This window comes from Theobroma cacao, chromosome 1 (assembly GCF_000208745.1).
Source record: "Theobroma cacao cultivar B97-61/B2 chromosome 1, Criollo_cocoa_genome_V2, whole genome shotgun sequence".
In the NCBI taxonomy this organism is placed as follows: domain Eukaryota; kingdom Viridiplantae; phylum Streptophyta; class Magnoliopsida; order Malvales; family Malvaceae; genus Theobroma; species Theobroma cacao.
The window spans coordinates 37,072,870-37,092,659 of NC_030850.1; the positions used below are offsets into that span (position 1 = coordinate 37,072,870).

Sequence of the window (19,790 nt, forward strand, 5' to 3'; positions counted from 1 at the left end):
AAGGCCCAATCCCCGTTACAATAGACGGCAGAATGGCCGAAGTAGCTTCGGGCTCAGGCATGGCCCATGAATTCCTAATTATAAATGTAAAAATGAGGCTAAGCCCAAAACAGAAGAAGGTGCTGGAATTTGTACGGCGAAAATGCCTAGTTTGAATTTTAACATTTATAAAGAAAGAGGCTAGTTATTTATTTTATTAGTGTAATACGATGATTTTATATACTATACGGTATACAAGATTAGCAATACTAGTGAAAGTAACAAGTGTGGCAGCAGCCATGTGCCCCTTAAGTTACCTGCTTGTACTAATGGTGGCCTCCAGATGTGCAAAATATCTCTGGGCAAAGCCTGGGAAGTGGAAACATTTTTCCCGTTGAAATAAATTTACTACTCACCAACTATATATATTTATTATTTAATGTAATTGATGGGGCAACTTGTAAGAATACTAACTGTAACACTTACTAGTTATGTCCCCAAATAATTGAATACATTTAATCAATTAATATTGAAATCGAAAAAGTTCAAAATCTACTCATACTTTTGTGATATGTATATGGAGATGCGGGGGATCGAACCCCGTGCCTCTCGCATGCAAAGCGAGCGCTCTACCATTTGAGCTACATCCCCTTCTGCCTGGCTGTGCTTGGCCAATTCCACAAGGCAATGTACGGCTAATTATAGTTACAGCGTTGTACAAAGTGGACTCTTCATTACTTTAATTCCATTTCCAGGCACCAGCAGTTTGAAACTGACGTGAGTTTCTATTACTAACTGAACCAAATCCAGGGTAGCTGGTCTTTGGTGTGAAATATACAGTCCTAGGTAGATAGGAATATTATTGGCATCAAGAGAAAAAGCACTGTTTAGCATTCTCTGCATTTTACATCATATAATTAAAATGACCGTCCCCAGCTCTAACGCAATTATACAAATGCCGACGGGTTGACGGCCCACAGCCACCGTCAAAATAAAAGTAGGCCACAAAGTTTTTCTAGTACCCCTGTGTCTTAATTTGACTAATGATCTTTGGAAAAACCCATAGCAAAACAACACCCAGTTGATCATTATCCATCACATGCACGATGTTTTTAGTGTTTTCTCCTCGATTTGCGGGATTCTCCTGTTCTTGATGGGCATCTGCTTGCTTGATGTTAAATCGAAGAAAATAACCTTCTTTTATTGCAGCATTATGCCTTGGGCTGTTTTTAACTTGGCAGGACTTGCTCCATTTAAGAAAATGGTGAGCACGACTTTACTTTGAGCTTTTAAAGACGGTCTCATCATCTCAACCACAACTTGATTTTTCTTTCGACAGCCAAGTGTATTGGGGGTAAGGGGAAACTGTTTCGCTAATTAAGCACTTTTCTCATATGTAGCTTTATCTACTTTCAGCCTCACATTTACATTTTTCCCTTTTTTCCCCTCCTTTACTTTTACCTTCTTTTGTTGGAAACTTGGAAAGGTCTCTGTACAAGGGCTCCAGGCTTGATTGCGAAGTGCTATAATTGCTTTGAAGCTCATAGAAGCTACCTGTCTCTTTCATCTTTGCCTTGGTCCGCATTGAGAGGTCTGCTTTCTGCCACACTATCCTTCTGCTAACCCTTGAAGATGGTTGTTGTCTGCTTAGTTGAGGACTGCAGTCACTGTCCCTTTTGTTTGCAAGATTTTGGAGTTTTTTGCCAAGGTAAAACTGTGCTGCGTGGGCTTTCACTTTCGTTTTTTTCTTGGCCAATCTCATCTATCCATTAAAAGCTTCCATCGCTGCATGTCTTCCTCAAACAAGTCACTTCGTGATGGGGGTGAAAAGAAAGTTGCTAGTTAAACGACGACGGCAATTACATTGCAGCTAGACCTGCCCCTTAATTATTAATTGTTCAGGTTTCTTGCCATGTAGGGTATTCATGAAGGCATGACATCTGTTCTAATTTCTAAAACATTGGGTCTTTAAATTTCTTACAGTCTTCAACCTCGGTTAATTTCGGGGACTGAACCTTTTTCTCGGAAGGGTGCCCTGGATTTGATAGTTTGCTTAGGATTTCAAGTAGAAAGACAATATTTGTAGGGCCCAATACCTGACTTGCTGGGTTATTCTTTATGATAGCAAATTAGAATGGAGCTCTTTGGACCATTGTGCATGATGTCTTTAGGACCATTCTGTCAGTCCTTTTAGGTGAAGAAAACTAGCTAGCTGGATTACACAGCTTCTGAAACCGCAACTGTTTGTGTCTGGGTCCATTTCTTTACAATAATCCTGTATCTGATCCTATTGGCTTAGGATGAAAGAAACGGAAAGCCGGATAAAGAAACAAATTGATGATGTGATATGCGGCCGATCCAGGCGAGCCCCCCTCAAAGTTCAACATATTACAAGTCAGCCTCTAGATGGTGGCAGGAAAACTGGTCACCTGATGGTTCAAACCTCTCAGGAATCATGATTATGCACTGCATGTAATGTAAGTGATGACTAGTACCTAGCCATATAAGCAGGGGGGAAAGTGAGGCTCGACAAGTCTCTTCAGATTGTACAATAATTGCAAAAAGCCAAGCCGTTAGCTTTGGGTGTTAAAATTTCCTTTCAGTTTTTCTATTTCCAAATTTCTGTATTTATATATATATACACGCATGTACCTATGATTTAAGTACACGGATTAATTTCATGTTCCCTAACAACTCTCAAGCTAACCAGTGAGGGCTTTTCCTTGAACCTGATGTTGAGTGGGAAAGCAAACCCATCCAAAGATAAGCAGCACATCGCTTTCATCCAGTGAGCAAGTAGCAGCTGAATGCATTTCCCTTCTCCCCCAGAATAATGACGTCAAATATAAATGTGAACAGTGATTTGCAATCATGGATCTTTTTTGGGGTGGGGGGAGGGTTAGGTTTTCTCCCTTTCCCTCTTGCACTCCCCATCTCTCCCATGAAGGTCCTCAACTGTCACCTTCACATGGATTATATAACGATATCTCACTTTATTATTGAATACATATTTGTCTGCTTTGTAACAAGTACCTTCTGCACCTTCTCTACCAATCACATTAAGTTACTATTTATACATATAATTGCATGGAAAAAAAACCATATATTAAGACTTCAAATATTCAAAACTTAACTTAGATAAAAAGGAAAACCACCAAGTAGGTATAAGAGAAAACCCTTTAACTATTAGTAATTATTGATAGGAAGCAATCAATATGAAACAAACAAGAGTTGATTTGATATGGGATTTCAACTTTTCATGGGAGTTCCAATCTGGGAGACAGAATTGTTTGGAGATGTCAACAATTCTCGGAGTTGGAGAATCAAAGAGACTTACGCTCGATTTCCAAATAAGCACTCGTGCAATCTTGGGAATATTAATTAAATTATGGTCATAGACTGTGGTCTGTGGTCAAAAGAAAGACTTGAAAGCGTAGCAATATAAAATTTGCGCAAACTCAAGAGAATGTTTAGTGGTATAGCGTAGTATCTTCTAATTTGGCAACTACCCTTACCGCTATTGATTCAAGGCATTGCAACAAAGATAGTCAGCATGCCATTTGTCAAGGTTTGCAGAATTTTACCTGATGGATGCAGGCGGCTGCAGCTAAGATCTAGCTAGAAGATGATTCATTTGCAAAACCTTAGAGTTGCATATAGAATTGGTTAACTCAAGTTTGTCACCATGCATAGAAAACACGAATGATTTGGGAAAAGAAATTGTTATTTTGTCAGAATTCCACATTGTTCACCAAGTTTCAACTCTCCTGAGAGTTTTGCTTTGTTTTTCGCACAAAGCAGCTAGCGTCGAGCTCTTTTCAACAAAATTGGCTCTCAAAAATCTTCATCGAAAACAAAGTGGTACTGCTAGTTATTAATGCTTGAACAAAACAAAATGATGCTTCTCTCTAGGAAGCAATTTTATAGTCGTGGGTTAACTTTGAAGTTGGGAGATCTGGTTGAGGTTAACTCTCCATTTTCAATATGTATATTTAAACAATATATAGATTGTGATCATATTAGTGGACGATTTGTCCTTTGAATGGTCAAAATTGTGGAACGAAAAGAATTTTTGCATCGGACTTGCTTTCTTTGTTTCTTGAGCTAGAAATTTTGCATATAACTTTACGGAGTGTCGACAAGTCAATATCTAATATTTATATAATTATTTTCCATTTCCTTCATTATTAATTGATGTCCAAATGATAGACAAGTTAAGTTTACATTTCAATGTGATTTCAAGTCTTAGGTTATTTGGTTTGCCTAGCAACTGGCAACAGGCAAGTGAAGAAAATTTGTGACTGTACATAGTACATCATGTGATCAACCATGTCAAAGCTGAGTGAAAAGATATTGAATGTGCAATTATTTTCCTCGCTACCCCTTGTGATGTAAGAGTAAGACACAGCCCGTAGTAGTAGTACTTGACATCGTCCCTAACTTTAATTTGTCTTATCTCCTTTGCCTCCACATAGTTAAACTTCCATCATCCCCTGCTACTTGCTACCCTCTCTCATAATGGAGTGACCCCTTCTGCCTCTCTCTCTCTGCACGCCACGACTCAGAAACATCTAGGTGTTGCTACAATCTACCAAAAGAGAACTAATCAAGTTGCAGGAAAATGTTTGTCACATTTACATTTACATTTTTATTTTTATTTTTGCTGTTGTTGGGTGGTATACTTTACTTGGGTTTTACCCTTTATATTTGTGTCCCAGAAGCCATAGCTTTTGTACATCACTTTCCTTGCCGGCTCCATCGCTAAAACTTCTTCCTAGCCACTACATCTGCATTTTGCCTTTCGTTTTCACGCTTATATCATGGGTTCCACGCGTCGAATTTGGTTTAATACCGACACCAGGGAAATGCCCTTGTTCTTACATTCTCCTGTTTAATATCAGTTCCACGTGTCGATATCATGTTGATACTGGAAACTTCTCTAGGTGTTTTTGGAAGGCCGGGGAAGATTTGATTCAGAATCACCAGCACAAGTCTGGGGGAAAGGCACATCAAGCGGAGGGCGGGCGGATGTGAATAATGTTTGTTATTGTCCAAGAAATCAAAGACTTAAAACAGGAGCCACTAACCTGTTTATTCGAGTTTCTCTAGTACCTTGGAATTATTCTGAGTACAAGAGAGCAGAAAAGAGAAGCTCATGAGCACTGAAATGGAGTAAGACGATTCGGTTCTGTGATTTTTTGCTTTTCCTTTATTTGATGACTCAGGTTATAACCCCAATCTTACTTCAATGATGTGACTTAACATGGATTGACCCTTAAACTTACATAACGTCTATGTCATGTAATTTAACTCTGGCAGATGCAACTAGCAGCAAAATTAATAGAAGTCCCAAGTAGTTGAGAGGGACTGATACTTACCAGATGATGATACTACAGCATTATTGTTTAAAGGAAATAATTAGAAACCTTTCGGGTGTAAAATGTATGTTATATAAATGCATGAATATATAATGAAAATTCAAACACCGAGAGAAAATGGAACTGTTGCTTTGATGACTGAAACCCAATGAAGCCAAAAAGATACAGTGAAACAGGCAGAAAACTGTGTTGAGGACATGCATGCATAGGGAACACTGTACACGCCCACCAAAGCAAATGCCGAATAGCCTTAAGCCTCAAACCCACTTTGTTGCTTGAAGCAAGGTAAGGGTTAAAAATACAGAATGTCCCCTCCACCCTTTTCTTTCTCTTATGCTATGAGATGCAAGTGCAACTCTCTCTCTCTCTCTCTCTCTCTCTTAGGATACAACGTGGAACGTGCAAGTCTAATCTCTGACTTTTGTCTCTGGCTTTTACTTTTTCTTCTTTCAATCTTCTCTCACATTAAATCTCCTTCCTTCGTCTGCAGGGGGTAATTTCTCATCTTTCCACAAACTTTAATTTCACCACCAACTTTTTTCTTGTTTTTCACCTTGCAAAGAAAATTACCCTAAGCCTCAACTCTCTCTTCCTTCACAGTCATTGGTTTACATATGTGTATCAATGTATGTATCTATCCATGTATATAAATGTGTGTCTCATCATTCTAGTTGCCAAAGTACAAGCAAAGTCCACTTAGGAGGTTTTCCTTTTTCTTTCCAATCTTTCAACCATGACAGACCCAGCTTGCTCCAATTTCTTCAATGGATGCTTAAACTTCATGCCTCTCAATCCCCACTACACTTCTTTCACTACTCCAAATCACCCAAACCCTTCTTCTCAAGCTCACACAAACAACATAATCATCAACAAATCTTCCGTTCAAGGTCAAAGCACTTATCCTTCCTCACCGCCCCGCAAAGAAGCTCTTCCCCTCATCAATTATCTAAGTCCCACAGGGCAAGAAGAGAATGAACCCTCAAGCAGTTCCGTGGAAGAGGATAAGAACATGAGCAAAGAGGAAAGCCTCTTTTCCAGCACTGTTGATGATGAAGCTGTAACTGTAGCCCTACACATAGGCCTACCTAGCCCTAGTAATTCCGATCTGAGGTTTAGGGTCTCTGCATCTGCAGATGTGACAGACAAAGGAGAGAATGGAAGTGCAGTTTCTGGGTATCCTTTGAGCAAGGGACAGTATTGGATTCCCACCCCTACCCAGATTCTCGTTGGTCCTACACAGTTTTCATGTCCTGTCTGCGGCAAGACCTTTAATAGATACAACAACCTGCAGGTATGCTTCATTGCGTGAGACATGATCTGCGAAAATTTCCTTCCTCTCCTCGTCTCTCTCCGTCCTTCTTCCATTTCCCTTGATTAGTCTTTTCTTGATCTGGACTGTAAACCGTCCTTTTAATTTTTGCTTACCGTGGCTAAGAGCTGAGGTGTTAATATTTTGATGCTTGAACCGATGACAAGGTTTACATTAGCTTTCTTTTTGGTGTTTCTAAACTATCTTTTTGCTTTTGCTTTTTGCGTAGTTATCTAGCTAATTGGTTTTAGGTGTCTATTAGTGCATATATTAAGTCATTATCATAGTCGTCCGACCAAGGGAGGCTGAAGTCAGTGTAGTTATGGGTCTCCTTGATTGATTTAAACTATTCTTGGAAATGTTCCTTCTGCTTTCTTGGCACTTTGAAGAGTGTGCTGAATCCCTGATGAGTTGCAAATAGGTTAATGCGAGACTGATAAGTTTTTCAGCGCTTTCCATGGTTTCAGTCGATCTTTCAGATGTTCCAGTCTTTAGAACACTGTTTGCACGGTAGAATTTACAAAGTCATCTGTCAAGTCTGCAAAAGAAACACGCTAAATGCAGATGCCTTTGCATCCGATACAGACAATATTAATCTGACACTGCAGCCTGTAGACTAGAGACCTCTAATTAATACTTTATGACAATTATAAAAAAGGCATCTCATGTTAGAGTTTCTCAATAAATTTGTTGAACCTTGAAAGATAAACCAACATTTAGCTGTTTTTCTCATCCAAATGGTTATGTTTAGGGGTTTTTTTGCTAGTTCAAACTCTGCGTCCAACTGCAAACACCAATCCAACTGGACCCTTCTTTCTTTCTCTCTTCTTAGGTCGTGATTGTTAATTAATTAAGCATATCCATATCTGATAGTATGGGAATTCCCGTGAGCTCTCATATGAGATAATGAACACCCTCGCTGCATTGTTTCTACTAATAATTGCTTGATTGCTTCCTCCCGCTCTATCTTTCTCTCTCATCATGGATTTTTCGCTTCATACACAGATGCATATGTGGGGGCATGGATCTCAGTACAGAAAGGGACCTGACTCTTTAAGAGGAAGCCAGCCAACAGCCATGCTAAGACTCCCATGTTATTGCTGTGCACCAGGTTGTAAGCACAACATCGATCACCCGAGAGCAAGACCTCTCAAAGATTTCAGAACTCTCCAAACGCACTACAAAAGAAAACATGGGATCAAACCCTTCATGTGTAGAAAATGTGAGAAGGCATTTGCGGTGAAAGGGGACTGGAGAACCCACGAGAAGAACTGCGGAAAGATTTGGTATTGCATTTGTGGGTCTGACTTCAAGCACAAGAGGTCTTTAAAAGATCACATCAAGGCATTTGGCCCTGGTCATGGGGCTTTCGGCATCGATTCTTTAGAAGAGGATGATGAACCCGCATCAGAATTTGAGGTTGATTGTGAGTCCTCAATGTGAAATGCATGAAATCTAGCCAAACACGTACTTAGTTTTTTCGGTTAGATTTTTAAGTTGTTGCTTACGAGCCATGGGCAGTTGTTTATATATGCTCACTTCTTTCTATGTATGTATCTTGCTCGAGCTTGGTTTTGTTTCTCTTCTTTGGTTTGACCCACTTCTGTAAATCCGCCCACTTTGAAGCAATAATAAATGCTAATTGCCATTAAAAAAAAAACTTTGCATTTGCAACCAGCATAAAATGATATTCACTTTATATTTTTGGCATGTAATTAACTGAAAATTATGAACTTAATTTTCATATGTGTAAATAATTGCAGAAATGAGCAATTACACTATTTTCCCCATTGACTTATCTGGCTAGTAGGTTACTTGAATCAAAGGAACAAGTAAAGTAGCAGAGAATTCTACAAAGTTGGGAGTAAAATCCAAACCTGCTTAATCCAATAATAATAATAATATATAAACAATTGCAAGTCTTAGCTATGCAGATAGATGTTTGAGTTTTCTGCATGCATAAATAATTGGAATTTGAAATTGAGTTGGCCATTTTTCGAGGGTTGAAACACAACCAAATGTAGAGAAGCAAACTTTATGACAAAAATGAGATCAGTATCACGTGTTAATTAGAGATTTTGTGCTTATTTGTAATGTTTATCATGTCTTGTATCTTCAATCTATGGCTGTTGGATATGTAATCTTGTTCCATTTTTCAAAAAGAAAAATTGAATTGCCCATTTGTGAAGTTTTATCAGTTTTACCTCTTACTAGTTTGTGGAAATGATGCGATAGATTTTATTGAAAATCTCATTGAGGCAAGGCATGCAGCTCGAACTTGTTTTATTATTTTTCTTAATATAACATTCCTTTTAAGGGTAATTCTATGTTATTATAATTCATTTAGTTAACTTGTGATTGTATTTTTTTGGGGGAAATCTAATTTGCATTTCAATTATAACTTATGTACATATATATATTGTCTCTATTTGGCATTGCTAACAATTTATGCCTAAATTAAAATTTTATATCTCAGCCTTAATTCTCTATTTATCATAAAATCAAGAATAAATTAACTTTAATAATTTTAACTAAACTAAAGGTAATTCTAAACTTGCATCCAAGCATTTGGTTCATAGGTTGGTGCATGATTTCTTACCTAAAAAGCTTTTGCTACGGAAAGAACAAAAGAAAAGACCATGTTAATTCAAGATTTCTATTTAAGTTGTAATTTTGATTTGACTATTTTCAATGCTTACAACAATCATAATATTATTTCGTTTTAAGCATCAACTTGAAACAATATCTTTAATTTGATTTATTGATTTAGATTTTCGATTTTAACTTTATCTAATCGTTTTTAACTGAAATTTTTTATCTAAATTGTGCCCAACTTTTTAATATCAACTGGCTAGATTACTTGGTAAAGATAAAACTTTTTCTATTTTTTTTTGGATGCATAGTGTTAGTTGGGACAGTGGGATTGTTGAACTTAAGCGTCCAATTGAAGTTGGAACAGGCCTTACCATCGTAGCTAAAAAAAAACTCATGGGCTACGGAAAAAATGGGCCGAGCTAGACATGGTGAAATCTTTGATCTCTTAAGCCGCCGCTGACAACCGGGAAAAGGGTTGTTAATCTGCAGGATTCTCACCCTTCTCTCCCTGCAGTTTGCAGTCTGCCTTGTCCAGGGAAAACAGTAGGAGGTGGAGTTTAAACTATGGCTTTGGCATACAGCATTTCCCAAAGCCTTGTCTACAAGTGCAAGCCTCTAGAAGCAGTGAAAATCAAGCTATCTTCAGAGGCAGATGAAAGAAAACAAAGTAAAATGGTATCTGAAATCCAAGCAAAGAAGCGATGCTTGAGGTGCAAAACCCTTTACCTGGACACAGATAATTCCCCTACTGCATGCTCCTTCCACGGCCATGCCACTGGTATGTTAAATTCTTATCATTCATCTTATGAATTGGTGATAAATCTCTGTCATACATAGGTTTACAAACTAGGATTACGATAACAAAATAAGAAACTGTTTTTGTCTAAATATCATCCCAGATTATGCAAACTAGGATTACGAAAGAGGTTATTGCATTCCAAAGTGCGTAAAATGAGAGCCAAAGCAAGCAAGTCGTCTGAAATGTCTGAGACCGTCCGGGATTAATAAGGGCAAGAATTCTTCTTTTTTTCTTTTTTGGGTGGGTGTAGGTCTAGAGAAGAGAGAGATGAACCAATCAATAATGGATAGAGGATGCAGTTACTGGGTTAGCTTATGCTTTTGCTTTTACTTTTTGTTATTCCCCCTTTAATCAAAACGATGCTGAATGGTGATGGGAGAGGCAGAAAAAGTAGCTCTATGAATTGTGAGACATACTTATTGCCAGTTCTCGAGAAGTGAAGGAACTGAATTTTAGAACAACAGAGTCATGGTTTTGGAGGTAACTCTCTTTCAAACATATCTTTCCGAAGCAGAATTTAACAGGTTTTTCATTTTTTAGCTGCGGATTAAATTTACATGAACACTCTGTTTGAATGATTTTTGTTCTGAGAGCAGGGGATACGGTAGGAACAATCATTCCAGGTTCATTACACAAATGGAGTGTCTTGGAATCAATTATATTGTACATAAGCTTCGTTGATGAGAAAGGAAGAAACTGAATAGAACTTGATCTTCAATGAGTTTACTCTAGAAATCCAATGGAAAATTTCATATGAATCTCTTAAATCCCAGTTAAAAGCCATCAAAACGTTTCTAGAATGCCACCATTTGAATGATGCTGGTAGACCTTTAGATGGCAGCACAGAATCACTATCTCTCATGCCTGTCATCTATAGTTTTGCCACTTGCTGATTGCTTTGATTGTGTGTATGAGTGAGGTGATTAATTTGCAAAGCAGAGAGTTACTCAAGCAATGCCATTCCCATTCCCTAAAGCTTAGAGTCATTGCAGGAGAGAAAGGATTTTTTGCATTGGCTCCTCCACACCAAGGGATCGATGGAGACTGGACTGACCGCTCTGGAGTCATTGTGTACAAATGGAATGAAAAGAATGATAGACCAAACACTGGACGTGCCAATTGGAAGAAAAGATGGAGCTGCTGTCAAGAGTATGATGAAAATGCACCACCTTGTAGCCGTGGGTGGCATGTCTCATATGATGATGGCTTCACTTTGTATTAGATATCATTATTTTTAATATAATACCACATTGTAAATTCAACTGCATTTCAACTCGTGACAACTAGTGCTTGTGCTACTGCTCTGCATCTCATTGTTGGTAGCGCCCAGATTTTGGTTTTGATAGAATTAACTTGTGGAGATGGACCTTCTTCCTGCATGTTATGTTCATCTTAGCTACATTGAGTTTTAAAATGACAGACCACCTTTGATGTACTGTTATTAGAGCAGATGTTCAATTCTTTCTTAGCCGTGCATAGCGCTGCCCTCTCAAGATTGCATGTCAGAATCAGTTGATCCACTGTTCTCACCATTTCAACAATAGCTAGAAAAGGTTTTCAGAATTGTTTTTGTACTGAAGCAACAGAAAATCAGCAGAAGATTTGTGTCAACACTAAGCAGAGCATCAAGGAAGAAAACCTTTTTATTTCTGCTACAAAAATAAGTCAACTTTTTAATGTTTCTCAACCCTTTGCAACAAGATTGATAGGAGGACCTTCACTTCCAACAGCTTCAATCGAGCTGGTGTATGCTCATGGATGCTAAATTCATTCAAGTCTCATCTTTCATTAGAAACTCCATTGAATCAATATCACCCAAAAGCAAACGAGATTGTAGATATAGAAATGGAAATGCTCACTTAGCTTCTTCAAAATCAAGCTCGAGTAACAAGAAAAGGACCTGCACTTAACATGACACGAGAAAAAAAGAAAAAAAGAAAACATGCTCAAAATTGTCCAACAGTCTTAAAGGAGTCATGAATGTGCCTTAAGGTGTCCTCATCGCGTTTCCACTCTGGCGCTGGTGCATTAACGAAATGAGCGTAAAGCTTGTTCTTTGCGCAAGTAACGGCTATCAAACTATGCTTGCCGATCCCATCGATCTCGTACACATAATAAATCTGTCCATTTTCGTCCTTCTTCTCCTCAGAGACGAAGCTGTCAGCCCCAGCAATCAAATCCTGCAACTCCACGTCAGATAAAGCTAAGTTGTTCAAGACCACGTCTTTCGGAGCTAACTGTCTGAACCCAGCGAGGAACGTTAAGTACTCCCTCTCCTGTCTTTTTTTCGGATTGTAGAACTCGCTGTCGGTTCCATTGGTACCCTTTTCGACCTTGGAAACTAAACGTTCTTTCCAGCCGTCAGGGACGTCGTAGACGTACTCGGCGGAGGCTTTCTTGTCGGAGTTGCCGCCATAGCCCCCGTAGTTGGCGGCGCTGGCAGCGGTGCCGTAGTAGAGGTGGTATGTTGAGGGTTGAGCGGCGATGGAGGGAGGGGAGACTAGGAGTGTGGTAGTGGCTAATGTGGTGGTCAGAGCAGTGGCTAGTGGTTTGGTGGAGAAGAGTGAAGGCGAAGGCGAAGGCGGAGGCGGCTTCGCCGGTGGGATTTTGGCGGTGGAGGATGAGAGGATGGATGAAGGAGAGGATAGGGTGGCCATGGGAATTGTGGACATTGGTGGTTGTGGTTTCGTGTTTATAGTTTTCCTTATCCGTATCACTCCATCATATTTTTCCTTCTTTAATTTTTTAAAATTATTTTCTCTTTTATTTGATAAGACAAACATTAAAAGGCATCATTTAATTAAATATGGTATTACAAGCCTATAACATTAATCATATCTCACGATTAATATTTGATATATTATCAATACATAATATTTATATATTATCATTTAATTATAAAATAGTATTTTATAAATTTATAAAATTTATATTTTTAAATTTATTATATTAATAAAAAATAATAAATTTTGTAAGTTATTAATGAATCAAATGTTAATAATAATAGCACATAGAAATATAAACTCATGTATATATATATATATAATATATATTAAAGCTGTAATTTTGAAAATTAATTTAAATAAGATCCAAAAAAAAGCATTAAATAAAAATAAAATATATAATTAGCGGTAGGCCTCATCCTCTCTTTAGTTTGTTACAATTGCGCGGCTGCCCATCCTAAATCCTAAAACTAAAAAGGAATCAGGGGCTATTTCCGTAATTAAATCCTCAATCCTTGGGCCCTTTGTACGGAAAGCTGACCGCCAAAAAAACCCTAGGTATGTATGTTGGTTACAAAATCGAGACTCTGAAAAGACCCCGTCAATTTCGCTGCTCCCTTTCTTTCAAATTGAAATTTGAAATTTGAAATTTGAAATAATTTCTCTAGTTTCTTTGATTCTTTCGCTGAAACAATTTCCATACGCCATGCCTAAGAGGTGATCTTTCAATCCTTCGTTTCTTTTCTAATGAGTTTATGATTATCTATTTATTCTGTTTGAATTCATTTCGTCAATTATCTTTTCCGATCAAATTTGATTTATGTCTTTGATGATCATTATATAGTTTATGATCTTGATAATCCTGTTCTTTTGAGGCTTGAATTCGATGGAGCTTGACTTTTTTCTATTTGTTATCAACTTCTGTTTCTTTGCTGAGAAAATCTTGGCAAGGTCTTTATCGTTAGCTGTTGAAATAGACGACAGTCAAATCAGCAATCTTTATCTCAGGGCCGATATTAAAGATACTCGAAAGACAATTTTATGAGGAGCGTATTAATATTAGTAATAGTTCTGAATATTTTGAATGAAATGGTAGAAAATGTTTGTTTTGTTGGTTGTTTCTTTAAGCCTCTATGTGTGAATGAAACTGAATAATGAACTGTTTGGTTTGTTAGTTTCTTTTGCTTTGCACTTAAATGTTGCCAAATATGTCTTGCAATTACTGATTTTTGGGAATTGTAGGTTAATTACTTATTTCTATGTCTCAAAATCTGGCTGTCTCACCAATAGCCGTGTTTCTCCTGGCTTCCATACTTTCTGTGATGATGTCTGGTTGTGGACTTCAGGTTTTGTAACTTTTAATTTTCTTATTATTCCAGGGTTCTTTGTAAGTTCTTTGCTCATGGAGCATGCCTCAAAGGGGAGCATTGTGAATTTTCCCATGATTGGAAGGATCCACCAAATAATGTAGGAAGTTTTCGCTTGACGTCTCTGTTCTCCATTTATCAATTGGGAATACTTCTTCCTTACCTTATTACTTGGTCATTGCAGATTTGCACATACTATCAGAAAGGAATTTGCTCTTATGGTAGTCGGTGCAGATATGAACATGTTAGGGCTTCTCAATCCGATTTATCTGCTTCATCTTCGTCAACAGTGCTTCGTCAATCTCTGATCTCAGATTCTGTTCCTCTAGGTCCTTCTTTAACAACAACATTTGGTGGGTCAGTTGTACATCCATCTGCTTCTGCTGAGTTTCCTGGTTCAAGTAGAGCTTTTCTTCCTCCCACCAAGCAAGCATGGAATTTGGAATCTGAGCATCAGGCTTTATCAGATAATGGTGATTTTGTGGAGCCTAGGAGAGTTAATCCAGCTGAACGATCCATCTGCTCGTTTGCTGCAGCTGGTAATTGTCCCCGTGGAGAAAAATGCGCTCATATTCATGGAGACTTGTGTGCCACCTGTGGAAAACATTGTTTGCATCCTTTCAGACCTCAGGAAATAGAGGAACATATTAAAATGTGTGAGAAAAAGCACAAACACCTTGAGGCATTGAAACGTAGTCAAGAAATAGAGTGCAGTGTGTGCCTGGATCGTGTTCTCTCAAAGCCCACAGCAGCTGAAAGAAAGTTTGGGTTGCTCTCCGAGTGTGATCATCCATTCTGCATATCATGTATTAGAAATTGGCGTAGCAGTTCCCCTTCCTCTGGAATGGATGTCAATACGGCCCTGAGGACTTGCCCTATCTGCCGCAAGCTATCATACTTTGTCATTCCAAGTGTCATTTGGTATTGCACTCCAGAAGAAAAGCAGGAAATTGTAGATAGCTACAAGGCAAAATTGAGGTGATTTCACTCAGTTTCAATGTTCTTACATTTCCTGCTTACATGCATTACGATTTTATGTAAGTTCCCAACATTATATATATAATGGAAGGATTGTTTGTATGATCTGTAATATCTATTTTATGGTGAGGTAAATTCAGTGGTGGATCTTGACATTTGGTTTTGGGGGGCCAACTAAAACTATACTTTTCTTTTTCATAATATGTATCCTATATTTTACTAATACTAGTATTTGCTGTCACTTGTGTTGCATGTGAAAATTTGTTTTTGTTTTTATAAATTTTAGCATAACAATTATATTATAATACAGATAATTTTTTAAAGTGTGAAATTTGAATTATAAGTAATTGAAATTTTATACCATTAATCTATAATATATTCAATAGTATTAGAATTAAGGAAAATACTTTTTTATTAAAAATCTGTTGTTTTTAAAAAGAAATTTTGGCGTATAATGTTTTTATGATTTGATGAGTATAAGTGATTTTAGAGAATACTGAACTTAAGATCTGTAAATTTGTGAGGCAGTTTTGTTTTTGTAACAAATAAATTTATTTTTATATTGTTTTTTCCCACCTTTCAGGTCAATAGATTGCAAGCACTTCAACTTTGGAAATGGGAACTGCCCTTTTGGGACTAGTTGTTTTTACAAGGTAACAAATTCTCTTATTTGAAGAGCTTTGTTTACGAAATTAATTTCATTTTATTCTTATTCTTAACAACGTTTGACAAACACAAGTTTTGATCCTAATTTTCTTGAGTAAAGTGCTGCTCATAGAGGGTAAGAGGAACAAAGATGAGAGGCAGTGGGTGATATGGGGCAAAACTAACTGGTAATGCAGAGATGATAATCATAGTTGAGATGTGGACTGAGTGGGTGTAGGGAAAGATTGTAATTCAGCAAATCTAACACTGTACGAGGAGTGATCATCGGAGAGAAGGCTAATGATGATAATTTAAGATATTTTTTAGGATTTAAAGGTAGTTTGGTTGTATGGCCTTTATTTCCCCACACCCTCACTCTCTCTCTTTTTTTCTGCCACAGAGACATGCATCAGAAGAGCTGTAGCAAATACAGAATGCTTTAAGATTTTATTTTCCCAAGAACTAAGTTTGAGTTTTGTTTTAATAGATATTTATACGTGAAGATTTTGCTTTTGATAATCAAAAGAACATAAATGCAAGATCCAGAAAAGCAGTGCGGTAGTACTTTGTGATGTATTTCAGTTACTAATTTTGTAAGCCAGGAACCCAATAGGAAGACAGAATCTCTTTAATACCTTTCAGCCAAAATTACGTCTTTTTGTTTTTATATTGATTGTGTCATTCTTGAAATCATTCTGCTGCAAGAGTTAAGGAAGAATATTGTTTCTCTTGCTTCTCAAATAGCACTTTCTAGTTTTATCTGGTCGATTGCAAGCGATTATTCATCTATTATCAATTTTAGGTTGCCCTTTGGCTCCATTAATTTTTAGCCAAGAGGTGTCTCTTATTTTGCTTTCTAGAGCATAATGTTTTGGAACAATGTCTTGATATATTATGTTTAGGGATTCATATACTTATCCTGTGTTTCTTCCATCTTCTGTATGTGTTCCTGCCTTCTTTTTTTTTTTTGGAGGGGGGGGGGGGTGCTGAGGGGGTGTGGGGGAGAGGTGGTGGGTTGATGTCTTATGTCACAGTGCCATTTCCTTGGCAGTCTTTAGGATTTGATGGTGTTTATGGAGATGCTCAAAATCGCTTATCCTGTATTCTGTCCTCGGTATTTTGTACCTTCATATGTCATTTACTTTAATCGTAGAGAGTGTTAGTTTTTATGATTCCTTTAATGGATACACTTGTGTTGTCTTCCAGCATACAGTCAAGCCAGGCTCCTATGTATGGAAATACCACAGGCCTCCTCCTCGCAGATTCAATTTTATGGATATGGACGCAATATTTGATGTCTTCGAGCAGTTAATTGCAGAAGATGAAATGGATATTTTTGATGCTGAAGATTTTGAATATGATGATTTAACACCTTTGGAGATGGCCTTTCTATTAATGCAGCAAGATTTTGAATCAAGTGACTCCTCAAGTGATGAGGAGAATTTTCCCTTATAAGTTTAAAATTTTAGTTGTTATGCTCCACCCTTCTGCTGGAAATTTTGAAGTGCGGTCATCTTGGTGTTTTGATAGGCTGCCACCTTTTTTATCTGGGAGAAGATGGATCTTGGAGTTTGTTAACTTGGTCATTGAAGATTGTGTCATGTTAAGACTTATGACATTGTTCATTATGATTGAAATCTAGATTAAGTTATTAGAGTTTGAGTTACTTTTCCTCTTGGTTTGCGTTAGTGTGAGGCCTTCAATGTGGTGTATATTTATGTGTAAAGGTCTTGCCTTGGTTTCAGTCCTGGTTTTTATAAATGTTGTCTCCTAGTGGTGCGTGTGTATGTTCCAGAAAAAAAAACCAGGGAAAGACACATGCCAATTTTTCATGGTAAAACAAATGTTCTTTGGACCGAATGGAAGGATGTATGGAGTCATACAGTGTGAACAATGGGCTTTAACAATGACATCTTTCTCCTTTTAGCATCCTTGTTTGCAGTATGTGTCACCCAAATATGATTGAAGATTGTCTATTCCAATATTAGCCCTGCATTTGTTTACATTCTCCTCATGTTGTGCTTTCAATACGGGCAAAATTTTGTCTAGTGTATGTTCATGGATGTTCTGTATTTGTAGCATGCATATCGAGATGGTCGTTTGGAGGAAGTAGTTCTGCGCCATCTTGGAGCTGAAGATGGGCACACCATCATAGCTAAGAATATTAGGTATTCTCCTAGCGGTTTTTGTTCTTTTGCTTTTGTTTTAGACTTGGCTTATGGTAGTTGGGTTTTGCTAATGAGTTGCTCTAAGGGCACTTTTAAAGTTACCATATTAAGTAATATTTTGAAACAATGCATTGGAATTCAATATGGTAATTGTTAATTACTGCATTTAATGCAAGAATATACTACAAATAGTCTCTTGACTCTCCTTAGAGCGTGCTCTTAGAGCACTTGTTAGCAAAATTCGTAGTTGTTTTCTCTTTTCATTGTTTTTAACTAACTTGAAGTTGTTTTCAGGTTATCAGACTATCTTAGCGACCTGCACATTGGGTGAATGTTCACAATATTTATTACAGTGTGAGTTCCAACTTTCAAGCTTTGACTCCAATTTTCTTATTCTCACCTAACATATCTGATACAGATGCTTAGATACATGAGTTGTACATCTGAGTATCGGTTGGCTCCCTCTCCCATTTGTCTAGTTATCATTTGTGGTAGAAATCAAAGTCTTGATTGTTGTAAGGCACTTACTATATCTGATAGTCATTGTGAATTTTCCATTTTTGCTCCAATATTACCCTATTTGTTTCCGAGATGTTTTTATTTATTCTAAAATACTTCCATGTATGCAGGATATCTAAATAATGCAAGGACCTATATGCAGCTTTGGTGAAAAAGTTTTTCTTCAGTTTCGAGTGTTGCACTCCATTTCAAAAAGGTAATGTGTATCAATCTTTGGTGCGTATGGTAGTTTTTTCTTGTACTTCCATATCTGTAGTTGTAACCATCTGTTTAACCAAATGCAGGATTGCTTGTAGGAGAAACCAACTGAGCTTGGAATCATGGGGCATGCTGGGTTATGCAATAAACTGCATCTTGTATTGATGAAGTATACATTTTGCAGAAAACGCTGATTGATGAAAAAGTATTTGTTGAAGGTTTGGAAACTATAGTAGCCAATGGCGGTTAAATTTGAATAATGGATGCGCCAGTGGCAGTGTCTATGCTGCGTGCATGCATGCTTCCCTAATCAGTGAAACACGTAACAACTGTATATTGGGTTTTGCTGTGATTCTCTGGCAGAGCCAGAGATGTATACAGCAGCATTCTTGAGGTTTTTGTGTTGAAATATCAGTTTCTCTGCTGGATTGTACTCGATCCTGTAAGATTCTGGATAGTGTGCACACATGGTTGTGGAATATGAATATGAGCATTACATTATCCTCTCTGCGAGATTTCCTCATGGTCTTTGGGTAAATCATAATTGTTGCCTGCATTTTTAATTTACATGAACCTTGTCACCCCCGCCTCACCGGCAGCGTAGCTGTTCGTGCGAGCTGTATTTCATAACCACGACACCATGATCCATCTTCAAGGCCAATAAAACAAAACTGATGGCTGAAGCTGCGAATTATCCAGTTTGGTGTCTGATCGGAGGTTTGGTGTCACCGTATGTACAGGTTAATTTATAAAATATTGTTGGTTTTGACGCATTGAATTTTACGATTTTATTTTTTATAAAAATATTTTTATGCATTTTAATATAACACTTAAATACTCGTATATATTCTTAACACGAAACCAATGTAAGATACACGAACCCTTTTTATTTTAAAGATGATGACATCGGTGTTGGTGGTCAGACAGCAAGACATTCAGAGGCAGTAGACAAAATCAAAGGAAAAGGAGGGTACAGCTAGAAATTAAAATAACGAATTAACAATATAATCTCTCTGTAACTTTAAGTAATACAAATGTGTGTACATACATAAATCACCAAAAATTATAACAATACATATATTAATCCATGATGAGGATCTCTTTATTCTTCTACTGTCTAAATAAATGAGAT

At 37.4% G+C, this 19,790-nt stretch overlaps 4 protein-coding genes and 1 non-coding gene across 7 annotated transcripts; 3 read left to right on the forward strand and 2 right to left on the reverse strand.

The window, feature by feature from the left end:
* On the reverse strand, positions 558-630 carry TRNAA-UGC. The gene has a single exon. It is a non-coding gene; the product is annotated as a tRNA-Ala (tRNA).
* LOC18614635 (zinc finger protein WIP2) lies at positions 5,850-8,326 on the forward strand. The gene is made up of 2 exons (XM_007052481.2): positions 5,850-6,648; positions 7,672-8,326. Exons 1-2 carry the CDS (start codon positions 6,091-6,093, stop codon positions 8,107-8,109), a joined length of 996 nt encoding a protein of 331 aa, XP_007052543.2. The 5' UTR covers positions 5,850-6,090; the 3' UTR covers positions 8,110-8,326.
* LOC18614636 lies at positions 9,704-11,495 on the forward strand. Of its 2 annotated transcripts, none has more exons than XM_007052482.2 (2): positions 9,704-10,039; positions 11,053-11,495. In XM_007052482.2, exons 1-2 carry the CDS (start codon positions 9,826-9,828, stop codon positions 11,280-11,282), a joined length of 444 nt encoding a protein of 147 aa, XP_007052544.1. In that variant the 5' UTR covers positions 9,704-9,825; the 3' UTR covers positions 11,283-11,495. The 2 variants fall into 2 exon arrangements, 1 of the variants encoding a protein (XP_007052544.1); XR_001926261.1 differs by having other exon boundaries at positions 9,965-10,039; positions 10,161-11,368.
* LOC18614637 (thylakoid lumenal 19 kDa protein, chloroplastic) lies at positions 11,899-12,767 on the reverse strand. The gene has a single exon (XM_007052483.2). The coding sequence runs from the start codon at positions 12,730-12,732 to the stop codon at positions 12,007-12,009; it is 726 nt and encodes a 241-aa protein (XP_007052545.2). The 5' UTR covers positions 12,733-12,767; the 3' UTR covers positions 11,899-12,006.
* On the forward strand, positions 13,250-19,181 carry LOC18614638 (zinc finger CCCH domain-containing protein 69). Of its 2 annotated transcripts, none has more exons than XM_018126383.1 (8): positions 13,250-13,500; positions 14,163-14,250; positions 14,335-15,128; positions 15,712-15,781; positions 16,980-17,941; positions 18,236-18,295; positions 18,571-18,656; positions 18,745-19,181. In XM_018126383.1, exons 1-5 carry the CDS (start codon positions 13,490-13,492, stop codon positions 17,226-17,228), a joined length of 1,212 nt encoding a protein of 403 aa, XP_017981872.1. In that variant the 5' UTR covers positions 13,250-13,489; the 3' UTR covers positions 17,229-17,941; positions 18,236-18,295; positions 18,571-18,656; positions 18,745-19,181. The 2 variants fall into 2 exon arrangements, with proteins under 2 accessions (XP_017981872.1, XP_007052547.2); XM_007052485.2 differs by having other exon boundaries at positions 17,853-17,941.

Coding starts and splice junctions, on each gene's coding strand:
- LOC18614635 (XM_007052481.2), top strand. CDS start 6,091: ATGACAGACCCAGCTTGCTCCAATTTCTTCAATGGATGCTTAAACTTC. Junction 6,649..7,671: donor ATAGATACAACAACCTGCAG/GTATGCTTCATT, acceptor CTTCATACACAG/ATGCATATGTGGGGGCATGG.
- LOC18614636 (XM_007052482.2), top strand. CDS start 9,826: ATGGCTTTGGCATACAGCATTTCCCAAAGCCTTGTCTACAAGTGCAAG. Junction 10,040..11,052: donor CTTCCACGGCCATGCCACTG/GTATGTTAAATT, acceptor GAGTCATTGCAG/GAGAGAAAGGATTTTTTGCA.
- LOC18614637 (XM_007052483.2), bottom strand. CDS start 12,732: ATGTCCACAATTCCCATGGCCACCCTATCCTCTCCTTCATCCATCCTC.
- LOC18614638 (XM_018126383.1), top strand. Junction 15,129..15,711: donor AGCTACAAGGCAAAATTGAG/GTGATTTCACTC, acceptor CCCACCTTTCAG/GTCAATAGATTGCAAGCACT. Junction 15,782..16,979: donor GGACTAGTTGTTTTTACAAG/GTAACAAATTCT, acceptor GTTGTCTTCCAG/CATACAGTCAAGCCAGGCTC.